The 15,083-nt window shown below is 38.6% G+C and overlaps 1 protein-coding gene across 9 annotated transcripts in view; it reads right to left on the minus strand.

The window, feature by feature from the left end:
* The window catches only part of CHID1 (chitinase domain containing 1), a 127,468-nt gene that overhangs the window by 101,187 nt on the left and 11,198 nt on the right, over positions 1-15,083 (minus strand). For 8 of the 9 annotated variants that reach the window (XM_056354223.1, XM_056354224.1, XM_056354225.1 and 5 more), the window contains 4 exons: positions 14,259-14,303; positions 12,858-12,964; positions 11,354-11,415; positions 1,979-2,071 (listed from right to left, as the gene is read on the minus strand). In XM_056354223.1, the coding sequence (XP_056210198.1) occupies positions 1,979-2,071; positions 11,354-11,415; positions 12,858-12,964; positions 14,259-14,303 (307 nt within the window). The remainder of the gene's footprint in view (positions 1-1,978; positions 2,072-11,353; positions 11,416-12,857; positions 12,965-14,258; positions 14,304-15,083) is intronic. The other variant, XM_056354231.1, reaches the window with a different exon arrangement.

Consider the following 15,083-nt stretch of genomic DNA (forward strand, 5'->3'; position numbering starts at 1 on the left):
CACCATCCTGAAACTGTGCTGTTAAACTGTCAAACTGCAGTGGCTGTGAGCCTGTCCATACTGTTATACAGCCCAAAGTGAGAAAAATAAGACATTGTAATATTTTTTCTTTAGCTGTCTATTAACTCTCACCTGAAAAATACCTAATAATAAAAAGATTGACTTATATTACTGAACTTTCATGTGCAGGCATAAGGCTGCTGAACATCCTGAAGGAAAAAGGAAGCTTAGAAAAAAAAAAAAATCTTGTGTTGCCAACTATATATTATGAGTCTTCCCCACTTATCATTACCAGCAAGTCAAGCACAGTAAGCCAAAACTATCTGCATAACCAGAACAAAGTACCTATTTCATTAGGTAAATTTCAGAGATAAGGAGCAAAGCACGACACAGGATTAGCAAGTGTGTCTCATCTGTCACCTATTCCGCAGTCAGCAGAACCCACTGCAGCATATTCAACCACTTTATGAAGACTGTTCCATGTATGTAATCCTGTACAACAGGTTATGCTGCATTATTCTGCAGTCCCGTGTGACAACAGTCCCCACCAAATCTCTTAAAAACAACTAGCAGGGATCTGGAGCTTCTCACTCTGACAGTAAAAGGCCATTAACCATGACATGTACATAACTTTAACATTTGGCCTATTCACAACGTAACAGGAACTTTCATTACCTTTGAGAAGCAAGCAAAGGGGAGAGTGGAATATGGAGACTGAGAACCTGGTAGGTTTTGGGATAAAATAACCCTTATCACCGCAGTTCTCTGAAAGGCACGATGTATTCCCTGTAGCACTATTGTATATCATAAACACGTTTCCACAAGGATAGCTATGCTCACGGTGCAAGGATACCATGCATCTTTTTGACCTGGAAGGGCATCCAAATGTGAACAAATGTTACCAAATGGTAGATAGATACTGGAAAAACTCTTGCTAATAAATATGTATAGCATTGGCACAGCCCACGTTTCAATTTGAAGTTACAATAATGAAGTCCCATCACTATGCTGGTATTCTGAATCACCTTCCGCCCTTGTCTTCAGTTCTATCTGCTGACTCTCACATGGATGTAGTCACTGATTCATCATTCAAAACCTGGAAGGACTAGACACAATCTCCCTAAAATAGCAAAATCTAAAGTGCCATTTTCTTTCCAGAAGACTATAGAGATTTTTCAGTTTTACTATACATTACTTAAAGACAATGTAGAATCTTTTTCTAAAAATGTAAAAAGAGGATTCACATCCTTTCCGTATATAATGAAATTATATTCTCATTTTCCACACGGGTTTTGTTTTTTCAACAAGTACAATCTTAGGCAGTAAATATTTCTCAGCTATAAAAACTGAAAAATAAGAGATGTTTACTGCTGTTCAGCCAGAAGAGCATATAAACTGGTACATCCATCAGATTCAAGTAATTGCACAAATAAACAGAATCATTAACAATTCTGAATATTATCCTCTTACTGAATGCATTTTCTGTACATACAAACCATCAAGTCAAAACAAGTAATTTTTTAAACCCACAGCTTTACTATAGATGTAATTCCTTCCTGTACCTGTTTTTCTTACTTAAAGAATAACTATTATCTATCCTAGCTGAAATTGTGCCCAGAGGCTCAGAAAGTCCTTTTTATATGCTACCTTTATGACATCCTTTTCACTTCTTGGCAACAAGTCATTAAGCTCCACAACTGTTTCTGCTCTTGCTCTCCTGGAAGTTCTTACCAGACATTTTGGGTTAGCACCACAACAGGAGGTCCCTCTGTTATTTTGACGTTAGAAGTTATGAGGTACATATGAATGCACATAGTTACTATTCAGTGCAACATGCATAGACTGGACTACCAATCAAACTCAAACCGTTTCTTATTCATTTAAACTGCACAGCTATGAACAAAGCTTTGAATTTATTGTATATGAGAGAAGGAAGTATTTCTCATCTAGAACCTGCCATCTAAATAGGAATACTCACCCTGCTGCAACTGCAGGAGGGATGACCAGGACAAGTTTAAGTTGTGCTTCACGCAGAGCTTCAGAAAGGTGAATGAGCAAGTGAATCAACTCCCTGAAATATAAATGCATTGTCAGAGGGAAAGGAAGTGAAACTGGTGCTATATATCAGTAAGAACAAGTTTAACAGTAGAAATAATTGAAAAGACCCAGCTGCTAAGAGAGCCCAACAGTTTGTAGCAAATGACAATAGCAGAAGACCGATCAGAGGTTTACCCTCCTCAAGGACTAAGAACACTGAACTGTTGGAGACAGTCTTAGTTTTATTGGAACTGATGATCACCTTGGGGCTAAAACGTTTCCTAGTTTTATTTTCATCTAACTATGCGTTGTTAGCATGTAAAACCAGCATACCTTCTCAAAGCAGGTCACTTCTTGAGATCATATTAAGTAAAAGGAATTAGCTCAACAGAAGAACCAAACACTGCTCTGAAACAGGCAGCTGTTGAATAGATTCAAGTTGCCACTGTATTACTACACATGAGGTCTTAGAATTTGTAAAGGTCTTTCACAGCAAGACATGCAATCTTCAGGGATATTTCTGAGGCCTGTGTTTAGAGATATTTCTGCTACTGTTTTTTCCTGTGTATAATCTTTTTGTTTCTCAATACATTACTGAATAGCTACAAAGTAAGTGTTTGACAACATCATATCTGGAAGTATCACCTTCCATATGCATAATTTAAAAACTTTCACAAGAGCTGATTTTCAAATCCATATTCTAAGCACATCAATAGGAAAATAAATTCTAAAATTCTCATGCAAACCATTTTTAGCCTTCGTTATTTGAAGGGTAATGTTAACAGAAAATCCTTCAGAGACAGACTGTTGAAACAAAACCATTTAATGGCTATTGTTATCTTAGGAGTCAAATATTACCTTAAATTTGCACTACAAATATGGCCCTTCTGTGTGCCTTCCTTAAGTCATCTGATTTTCCAGAACAAAGTCAACTTTCATATTTACGCACTGGTGGGTCCTCAAAGGCAGTCAGGCAGATGTTAGCACAGAATTCTAGATCTGTTCAGAATTATGCTTAAATCTGAACCAAGTAGAAAGCAACTTCATGACCCATTCCAGTAGGTTAAACGTGCTAAACCAGGAAAAGCAGGATATACATAAGCAATCTTCCAAGTTGTTTGTTCCACTTAAACTGGATTAGACCTGAAATTTCAGAAACAACTTTTGGTACTGTCATGCCTTTCAAGGCATTATCATCCTAGAGATATTCTTCTGAAATCATTGACGTTCCCATATGATTATCCATCACAGTAATGATGCTTGACTTGCACATTGTAGACACTATCCAAAGGTAACCAAGTATTTTCATTTTCCCTGAAATGATTTAATGCCTGATGAAAGCTTCCTAAGGGTACTACAGAAGCCATTACTCTAAAAATCCTGGCAAACAAACAAAGCAAGTTTTACTACTTTCCCAATACCATCAGTATTTTGTGCTTACAATTTTGAGAGCTGGCTGTGCTGAACAGCTCTTGACAAAGAACTGTCACACTGCCACCTACATTTTCTCTTCCAGAAGGAGGCATGAGATTACAGGAATCAGCTTTTCATCTGTGCAGCAGGTACTTCTACCATGCTTGCTCTGGGAAAGTAACAGCTTTCCCTCCCGTCTCCTTATCATATGCATTCCACATTAAGTGTGTCGCTATTCAGACAAATCAATTACAGCAAAGAAAAATCCTTTTCCATATGAACGCATTAGCAATTACAACACTAAACTAAACAGACATTTATTGCCTCCAACATACTCATCATGGCACCCATATGATATAATCTTATCAAAAACTTGTCATGGAATGAAGTGACACACTTCACTCAGAGAGGCAGCAATATGTTTATTGGTATAAAACAGCAATTTAACGAAGTTTGATAGTAAACAACGCAACAGTTGTTTAACAAGATTCAATGGCAAGATACACTTGATCGTTTACTGCACAGAGGACAGGGTCAGACAAAACTGTCAGGACAACCCTCCCATTGAGTCATGATATTAAAACTATCTAAGCCTTCTTTCCCACTGCTTTGTATCTCACGGCTAAGTGACCTTTTTAACTAATTATGCCCAAACTACAGTATGGTTGTACCCTTTATTAGCCATCAAAGATACTACATATAAGATAAATTTGACCAAGGATTCAAATCCTCTGGCACTGAGATCATTCTGCATTGTTTATCGGCAGTGATCTCTCTTCTCTGCCTGGCTGCCTTTGTTAGCTGTAGGAACTGAGACCTCTACACCATGCAAAACATTTGCTGACTTTACATTTTTTAGAAAGTAAGGGGACAAAAGGAGGGGCAGGATAGAACAAAAGAACCTAACATAGGTCCAGAGCAAGACAGCATCTTTTTCAATCAGAAACAAAGCTAACACCCTTGCTCCAACTTTGCATCTTCACATATCTGCCTCAGAGCCTAAAATTTTGCTATCCAGACAGCAATGCTTTGAAGCATAAGAAAAGCAGTTGGGATTATTTTAAAGCAGATGCAGAGAAAAAAAAGAAGAATTCAAGCAAATATGAAATTGAAAGCTTCCCCTTCTTTGGCAATATCAGACACTGATGGTTAGCCAGCACAGGTAAAAATGAATCCACAAAAGCCAGGACATACCCACAAAAACAGTAGCTGCACAAAAGTTGTTATATATTAAAACTAGAAAGACATACAGCATAGAACCACAACTTACAACTGTAAAGGATAGAGATTTGTGGCCTGATAAAGGGGCAGGAGTACAGTCTGGATTGCTGGTTTTATTTTGTAGCTGGCAGACAGGAGTCAACTAAACAGACTCCACCAAAATGGCCACTTCCCCTCCTCCTGTCACCAAATCCAAGCAGTTTAATTTTGGCCAAAAATTAATTAGCTTCAACCTGGAGGAGGTCGGGAAGAAAAGGGGTAGCTGAACAACTGCAGATTCTTGATCAAGTAACCCAGATTAACATCTACTCACTAACCTGTCAAACCAGGATTCTGGGCCCTGAAAACCTTCTAGCAAATCAGACAGGATTAATGATCAAAGATTTATTTATCCATTTGTCAGCCAAGAAAGATTATGTAAATCAAATGCAAACTCTTCCCCTCTCCCCCGAACAGCAATAGCAGAAAGCTCATTTATTGTGCTAGAAATTAAAACTTCACTGTGTCCCAACAGTACTTTCCAGTGTTTTAAATGCAATATTCTCCCATATTCCACTGGTAATTTTAAAAGAAAAGCTACTGACATTTTAAACACTATAATGAGGTGCCGGCAAGCAGGAATAAAATCAATCTTCCTGAAAAGGCTTTGTTAAATATTTACCAGAGATTTCACCATTGTCAAATTTAACTTCAGAGTAGCTACTAAAACACTAGCAGCTTTAAGACTCTATCTCGAGCTAATTAAGGTCTACTTCATCCCTGCTATTTCAGGCTTTCTATTATCACTACTTGGTCGGTCAATTTTCCAAGTGTTCATGATTTCAAAGCATCCTGCCATCTATAAAGTGTGCAGACCTCCAAATTTTCATCACCCAAGTTTTCCAGGAAGCTTGTTTTTTCAGAACTCCCTTTTTCCAGCACCACTAGTCTATTGTGTCTGAGACACCTTGTAGTACAGTTTACTTCAACGCACAAGAGTGGGCTGTAGGTATGTTTGAAAAACCTTGCAGAAGACACATAAGACTGTTATATCCTTCCCTTCAGTTACATGACCCTTCAGAACTCTGCAACTTCCCAACTCAGCCACTTTTTTTGCACAAGTTGGTAGTCAGTACTCCCTGAAATTTATGCCTTATCAAGAAAATTGGACAGAATAAAGCTGTCTACTTCAAGAAGAAATTGCCCTTTTGTGCCATTTCATTGCCTAGTTAATACCAAGAAATCGGAGTGAATTACGGGAAATCTTTGATTAATAGATTAATTTTTCAAGGACTAACATGAAGGATAGAACTGCCAGAAGAGCTTTTTGCTCCTACACTCCTACCAACATTAATAAGATGTCTGAAGGTCATCTTCTGCATGATACCAAATGCCTGCAGCACGTGGTGACAAAAAGGAAAAAAATCACGTTTTTCAGATGAATTCTGTGTGATGGCAGTGCCATCTGTCAGCTAATGCCAGACTGATCAGAATAACGTGCACTTTTATGTATGCTGTGAGATTCTGATGGTATATTCATGCCTTCTTCACAATATGACACAGGTCTCTTGGGAAAAAAAACCCAACACCCAAAAAACCCACAAGTGAGATTAGCGAGAGAGACATCATCATGTCTAGCTGTTAACTAAATAAGCAGGAGAACCTTTGCTTGCTCAGTTATCTCAATATTTCTGCCAAGTGCATTTCTAAACTTAAATGCCACAGGATGAATAACTCAGAATATTTTATTGCAAAATCAGTCAAGAAAGTTTTAGATAAAAGACAGTTATTTAGTTAAGAAGCAAGTTTAAACTATAAGATGCAGTAAAAGACATTAGAATTGAGGTATCATCTGCACAGGATATCTAGGCTGACTTAGATTTTTGTTAGGAGACCAAGTTCCTGTACATTGGAATAAAAGATGGGAAGCTGAATACTTTTTCACCACACAATGATTGTCAGCATGAGAAAAGGCAACATCATTTAGATGCAGTCTTTCATGTCACATTAAATTGGACCTCACTGTGATTTGCATATCAATAATTCTATTCCCAGAAATCACAGGAAAGTGACACCAGTACTATAGAGGGTACTTCAAATATCTGTATTAGATGTCTACAGGAGCCTGAACTGCTCAGCATAAATCCCCTAAAACTTAGGTCCACACATACATATCAAGCCAATTCAGGTTCTTCAGATAGAGGTGGTACTTCATGAACAGCCAGAGACCAGGCTGCTTAAGATACCCAACATGAAACCAGGCAGCTATATTTAGGCACGTAATTCTCTTACATAAAATTTACGCTGTTGGCAAAATCAATGCTTAAATGAATACGCCAAAGAAAGCATCACAAAGGATTGACAGAATTTAAGACTTCAGTCTGCTGACCGTTACAGGGCAATTCTAATCCCAAACCAGAACGATCAGAAAATTTTTTGTTCTTGAAAACAAACAAAACCAGATTAAGTTAGTTCTGCTTAAGATGTAAAACAGAAGATACACGGTGAGCCTGAAACCACAGAATTTTGTGTTGTAGTGAATACCAGCCACATAACTTCTTAGCAACATTTCACCTTATCTGTAATGCCAGCTAGGACAAAGAAGAAACTGAAAGCTCTTTTTAGATAACTCGTCAGGCCTTGCAGGAAGATTTTTCACTCATTTCTAATGTTGCAGCAAGTACATATATACACACACACACACACAAAAAAAAAAAAAAAAAAGAGAAGAAAATAACCAAGATTTTCTAGAAACAACTAAAGGGCTGATAGGGCTTGTCTAAATCTGCCTCATTTTAAAGTTCAGTGATCACAGGTTCTTAAAGAGGCTGGTCACAGGACATATGGGTTACAGAACCTTTGCACACTTACACAGCTTTTGCACTGTTACCCTGTTACATGGAGATACTTACAAAATTAACTGTCATAAGGTCCTTAGGCAACCTGTGTTTCAAGCCCCAACATAGAGATAACTGGGAGAGCATGTGTTATGAAGATGTCATCATGCCTTTTTAATCCAACAAAAAACCATGTTCAGCTATTGAAAAAGGGACACTTGCTCAGCTGAGTTCCACTGAGTAGAGTTTCAGCTGCAATTAAACCAGCTTTCTGATATATGAAGTAGTGCTTAAATCATAACCCAATTCATTAGTAAGTTAGGACACTAATTTGCAAGTTTTCAGATTCTTTTGCAGACTCACCTGCCTCAAGAAATATTGGTGTACTTTGCTAGAAAGTACCACTAAACACTTTTTAGAGAGAAGATGCTGATTTTGTAGCTCAAACACCATACCAAGCTCAGGTGTCCCACAAGCAAATCCCCCCTCTCTGGTCATTTTAGGACTGATAAAGTAACCTGTACTATATTAAGTGTTCCTGCACCCCTAAGGTAGTGCACTGGATGCGATTATAGATCTTTTCCATAACACTATCAAAAAAACCCTCAACAGAAAGCATTTCCACAGCCTTCCCCTCAACACAGGTACATGAAAAGATACACTAGAATAACTGAGTGCCATTTTATTATTTATTAATTTAACAGCTAGGTATCTATTTAATTTTGGTTCTGAAAAATGAAAGCCATCATGATTCTAAGTGAAATATTTTCCCTATATCCATACCACCTCTCTGCCATTTCATAAGGCAAGCTGGCAGCTGCAGCATATTCCCAGATATTTTTATGCACCTATGTTGAGTCTCAATAATGTGTTGCTAACTGCTTATGTGAGACTATTCCTTGTATTTCAGAAAAAAATAATCAACTGATCTGGAATTTTCTTTATAAACTAGAAAATGTTCACACTAAATAGGAACAAATTGTATTAGCTAGGCAGGTCTGCTTGTATTGTGAAGATAGCTCTGGAAGTAATTTGAAGGCAGACTATTTGTTCCTAGGAGCACCATTGTGATCTTTTGTTCCTTTACCTAAAAGTAGGTTAAGCTGCTTTCATGTGTTTGACCTTGAAGAATCCGAATCGTGAAAGCCTATGCTGTGTACCTAACAGTTAACACTGATGCTTTAGATGGAGTGTGCACAATTGCTTTTCTATGAGCACTTCACATCTCCAAAGGATTAGGGGTCATCACTGTCTCAACACCTACCTGTCAACTGACCCCCACCTCCCAAGGTTAAGGACATGCTTTACTACCGGTGTCTGTCACCTCCGAAAGACGTCACTCGACAAGGCCTGTCGGGGATGACTCGCGTTACAACACCGCCACTCTGTGGGCTAAAGAGCTCATGGGCTGCTCCGGTTCTTTCCTGGCAGGGACAAGTGAAGCAAGAGCCTGTCCATGCTTACCCATTTATCAGGAATAACTCCGCTCTGCTATTCAAAAGTAAATTAACAGATCCCAAAAACAGTATTCTGTGCAATAAAAATACAAGATTGCCAAGGTGCTAAGTTCACCTAATTCTTCCCCTTAAAGGTCTGTTCAAAGCACCTGTCCACTCCAAAAAAACATTAATAGGGAAAACCCCTGGGGCACTGGATACCCAAGACATCCAGCTTTAGAGCAAGTGATAAACAAATTGACTTAATCTCAAAACGAAGACACTGGTCCCATAACTTACAAGCATCATGAGACAAAATCTTAACGTAATGATGCACTTCTGCTTTCACAAAACAACTGTTACTCCACACGCAGGCTTCAGCTTGCTGCCAAGACTAGCTTTACTCAGAATGCTTGTCTTCAGGAGGCAAGCCCAACACAAGGTGTTTTGCAGGTTAAACACCCTAACGATTTCTAGGGGACTGGCAATAAGGGGGGGGGGGGGAAAGAAAACAAACAAAAAACAATCAAAACCAAAAAAACCCAAACTCGTCTTGAAGAGGAAGAAAACCTGCAGTTTGTAACTTCTGCTTCTATTCATGTTTTTCTGCCAAACATCATTTTTAGTTAGGATAATCCTGAAGTCTTGTTCACAGATGGCCAAATATGATCAAACTTTACTGACTCAGAGCAAAGCAGGCAGCTACCATTCTGCTCCAGGAGAATAAACTTCTCCGTCTCTGAAGTTATTGAAAATACTTCCCACTCCTGTCTACCAGTAACAGACAGAATATGTAGGGGAAGGACAGAAGCACCACTGAAGTAACACTCAGGTACTGAAGGCTAGAGCAACTACGCAGCAGTACCTCCTCTAGTACAAACAGCTCTTATCACACAAAATGGGACAAGCAATGCTCTTTCGAATCAGCTTTACTCCTGGCAAAGAGTAAAATTTTACTATGCCACAAGTAAATTCATCCTGGAGCTAATAATAAAAAAGTACGTGTTGTGCATTGTTCATGTGTGTCATTTGCAATACAGCACTTTGATGCTACTGTTCTTAAATTATCTTTAGCAAGTCTTAAAATTACAATACAGTCTGTCTTTCATGTCAGTTAACCAATAGGAAGAGCATCGATTTTACTGAAATACAGTAAGCACAGGTAGACAAACTGACCACTGCGCCCAACCTCTGACTGGCAGTTACTAATTGCCTAAATCACCTTATTTGCCACCTTAAGACATTGCAATAGGTTCAGAGCTCAGTAGAGAGATCAACTCTTAGGAACTGCCTGGCAAATTACATAATTATGAGCAAAAGCGTATAGCATTAGGAATATTCATTCCAGCACAAATGGTGGAGCCCCTGACAAGGCTACAAAGACTCTGCAGTTTCAATTCTTTGTTCTCAAGTGTTCATTTTATAGGGAAAAGGTAAGACTCCATTAACAGCACACTCAGTTCCAGAAGTAACTATTATATGCCATCAATCAGTAACACTCGCCCTAAACAGAATAACCTGAAGTAGCCATTTCAGAAAGTTGAAAGTCTTCCATAATGAAGCCTGTATCCTGTGGAGCCTTCTTTTACTTTTCCCCCAGACATTTTAGGCAATAGAGAGCTGGTAGGCATACTGTGCTTTAGGGAACGGATGCCTGAATTTCCTGAGGGAACTAACACAAAAAGTTTGGTATCACTGCACTGAATCATTCATTTCACCACACGCTCTGCCTTTTCTTCCTGAAGCACCTTGACTCTATCCATGGTGTTAAGCCAGCCAAGCAGATTTTGTTCAAGGAAAACAGATTAGAATATGTCAGGAAACAGCTTAACATGGATAAGCTTTTTAGGTTTAGCAGCTACAATAAATGCAGACTCACTGAAACCTCATAGTGGAGCTACCAATAGGTAGATCAGCTACTCCAGCATTCAGAATACATTGTGCTTGCAAGAACTGGAAGCCAGTTGCTCCCTAGATTTGCTTCAGGTTGGAGATTTTGTGTTTAGTACCTCTAAAAGATCTCCATATAAAGATTTGGAAGGTTTCCTAATCAACTCAAATCTGGTAGTCTTGAAAGTATCCCATACTTCCATGCTTCACCCAGTAACCCAAACCAATCAATGTTACAAAGGCCAGGGTTAACATCTGAGTAAGCAGGCAGTTGAGGTATTCTCTTCACCCTTGTACAACAGTAACATCTTACAGAACTCAAGTATGAAAGGCTAATGTGGTCTGCCAGGTCCACTATGAAGATTACTATGTAATTTTGAGCTCATGTGGAGTGGAGTAGACTCTTCTACTTCATTCTAAGATAACTGGAACAATCTTTAGTTGTCCTAGAATGAAGTGTCTCTATTTATAATGACAAATTAGAAACATGCTTTAAAAGAGCAGATTTTTAGGAACTGCATCCTAGAGACTTATACTCACGTTTGCTTTTGATTTCCCAGCTGACTCCAAACTTCAACTACAAAACCATCAAAATCTTCATTCTAAATAAAGGGAGTTGAAACAATATACACTTAATTACCATGCTTACTCATTATGCTTGTATCAGAGATGATAATACAGTATCAAAAGCACACAACTACTGTAGTTTTTCTTGTATTATTACAGGTTGAACATACTTTGTATTCTTATGGCAGCTTTTGTCTTTAATGCAGCATTGCATGAAATAGAGAAGCACAAATTATTTAATAGACATGTAAAAGTTTAAAATCTCTGTTATTTATCCATGACTTCTACTGCTACAGGATAAAATATCAGATCGGAAAAATTCAGCCACTGATGAGAGATGGTTGTTAAGCAAATCAGTTGACACACATTTACATGTATATTGGGAAAAAAAATCCTCATGAGCTCTTGAGTCTAAAGACACAAATGCTAACTTGGCATAGGTATGGTTCCAAACATCTCTCACAATTAATCTCACTTGTGACAATTTATGTTTAGCATGATCACGATACTGCTGTACTTGTGTACTCTTTCCTTAAGAGGCCAGCTGTTACTGAGGACCCAACATTGATGTAAAACAAATTTTAAGAAACTATTCAGTTTACCTCTACACCCATCTTCCTCTAGAGGACCTTAAGTTTTCTTTACACTGTGCAGCAAGTGAGAAAACTTATTCTGACAGTAATTAAGCAGGCTGCCATGCATCAACCACTAAAGCTGAATGTCTTTCGGGTGCAACTTCTCTAGTCCTACACATGTATAGCCATTAGCTAAGGGGCTGCCCAGAAAACCTTAGCCAACAGTGATCATTCCCTATGGTAAATCCTCTTCTCTCTCCACCCTCTTAACGTTTTAAGAAAACTGGTTCATCAGACCTGAGCAAAACTGTACAGTAACAGGCATTCAGTGAGTTAGTCTCGGTATTGTGTGGCGTGTTTAGCTCCAGCACACTGAGCCTGAACATACTCCTGTAACACAGCAAACAGCACTCACTGCGCCTGTGACCCTTTTCCTCTCTATCAAACAATGCCACTAACCAGTTTAGCCCCTGCTTAATAGATTTATTATTTTAATAGAAGCATGAAAAGAAAGCAGTCTGCTCACTATGCAACCTCCATGTGAAGTTTATCAGGTACCCACTACTGCCTCAGTCACATTCAGCCTGTCAGCTGTTTGGAACAGGTTTTATCAATCACAATTTATAGCAGGCAAAAGTCACCAGTGCAGCTGCCAACAATAACTTAATAAGGTGACGTTGATCAGACTTATGTAGCATGACTTTAGACTGCACTCAAGCATTGCTATACTTTGTATTTACGGGATTTGGACACATGCTAGGACACACTATTAAGAATCCTGGTTAATTATTGTTTTGAGCAGAATTTTGTAGAACATAAAACTACTGAAAATGAGAAAACACCCATTACAAAAGGAATCAAATATCAAACTATTTCATAAGCATTAGAAAAAAGTTTTTTACCTTGGCTAGTAGAACCATGCTCTTGGAAAGCTCCTCTATCTCATCCTCACTGCCAAACACACTCTCAAAGTCCTGGTAAGTCCAGCCATCAAACAAAATTCGAGGCACTATCAAGCAAAGTTGTCAAACAGTACTGAAAATCAAGAATTTATTATCTACACCAGAATACTTGTGCAGAAACAGAATACAGCAGACACAAGGAGAGATGAACATATTCCATGGCTAAGATCATTGCTCTTTTACTCTGACCAACTTCAGCAGCACAGATAAATTGACATTGTAGAACATTCTTCTTCATTTTATGCTTAGTTAAAGGTCAACACTGATGCAAGTTTTAAGAAAAGACACCTTCACTCGACTGAACCATCTTAACTGAACTACCACTTAGGGCCCCAAGAAAAGTCTTAAAAAGAACACCAACAGGAGAAAGCAATCTTTCTGTAAGTTGTGCATCTTTTCTACCACAAGAGGAGGATAGAATAGTTCACCTCAAACTCTGATTTACTCTTTGGTACACAGCCCTATATTACATCACTCTTCTACTCGTCTCAAGACCCTATGACAAACTTTGGAAGACACAGGCACTTGAGCTCGTGTGATTTATGAATGGACAATAGTTAGAAAAACTACTGTTGGAACAGCTGATAATCACGCACACTGGAAAACCCAACAACTCATACAGAGCTATGTCTAAGCCCTTTCTAACTACCAAGGATGTAGAAGAGTGTTAGAAGAATTGAGAGATTTCAAAGGCTTTATCATCTGGCAGCTGAAATAAATATCCGAGCACTCAATTTTTCTAATGCATTCCAGGTTTCATACTCCCTTCTGAATCAGGAAGGGTTTCACAGCTCCACAGAATTCTTGCTATAGACAAATGTTAGCAGTTTTACCTCTACAGCAATGTTCGTCATTTTGCCTAAAGACACACACCATGGCACAACCCTTGAGTTCCCAGCTTCAAGGGGAGAAGAGCCAATGGAAGACTTTTCAACCGTCATGCAAGAAAGTCTGATTGACTCGTACGTGGATTATTATTTTTTCCTTTTTAACGAAGCAGAACCCCTGAGCAACAAGCTTGAAGATGCTCCCCGCCCCCCCCCCCCAGGTAAGCCCTTAGTGTTATACACAAAGCACCCCTCCAGAGAGGGCCCCATGACCCAGGGTTTAACCAGGGACAAGACACTGAGGCAAAACATTAGGGCACCAACCATTAGGATGAACACTTCAGTTATTTAACTACAGTTCACTGGTTTTATTTTTCTTCTCAGAACTCTTCCTGTATGCAACTATGCTAAGGTAACCTTCCTTTCTCCCATATACACCTGGAACAAAGCCTTCTTTTGGTCTGCTAGTAGTTAAAGATGATAAAAACCAAACAAACATAAAACAGGGGCTCACCTATTCTGATGGTTTTGGAAGTTTTTCTGACATCTTTCATCCAGCCTGTCAAACAGTATGATGTAAGAGAACAACTGTTAAAATTAAGTGATGTTGACAATGACAACTTATTTTTAACCATTCTTGAAGTAATGGAGCATAGTTTCATTATATATCTTCCTGCCATAGACTACTAGTTCACAACCACAACAGATGAAACATCCTGTGATCCACAGAGTTTGAAGCTATTCACCTCCACCACAGCATAACCAACATTTACTACAACCTTACAATAGTCCCTACCCAGCCCCTCCCTACTGCTTACAGTTCTGCCCTATCATAGAAACTATCTTACTACCTACTCAGAATACTTCTGTAGTCACCAAGCATCACCTGGGAAGAATTTTCTTTTTTTTTTTTTTAAAGATGGTACTTTCAAGTGTCCCATCTACTCTTGGCAGTCATTGCGCTAGAATAAGTTTTGTTAGCAAGCGCCAACACAGTAAGAATTACAGCTGTTTCAAATGAGATCCATGTTCAATCAAGTTGAAAACTATTAAGTACTTAGTTATTTAAGAACATACTAGCTAAAATCTGAACTTGCTGCCAGTTTCTTGACAGTGAAGGAAAAAATTCTTTTCAGATGAAATTTGTTTTCCATTCCCAAAACAAATTCACCCCAAGGTTTTTTTGCAAAAGGAAAAAACCCCCAAACCTACAATAGGTATACAACTGCACAGTGCAAACACCAAAGACTGTTTCTGCCTGTACAGATTCTTTGTTCCTTCCTTTTTTCAAGAGGGGATGTGTAGACAGCCTGGTGGAAAAGCCGATCTTTCTACTTGC

This window comes from Falco biarmicus, chromosome 10 (assembly GCF_023638135.1).
Source record: "Falco biarmicus isolate bFalBia1 chromosome 10, bFalBia1.pri, whole genome shotgun sequence".
NCBI classification, from domain to species: Eukaryota; Metazoa; Chordata; class Aves; order Falconiformes; family Falconidae; genus Falco; species Falco biarmicus.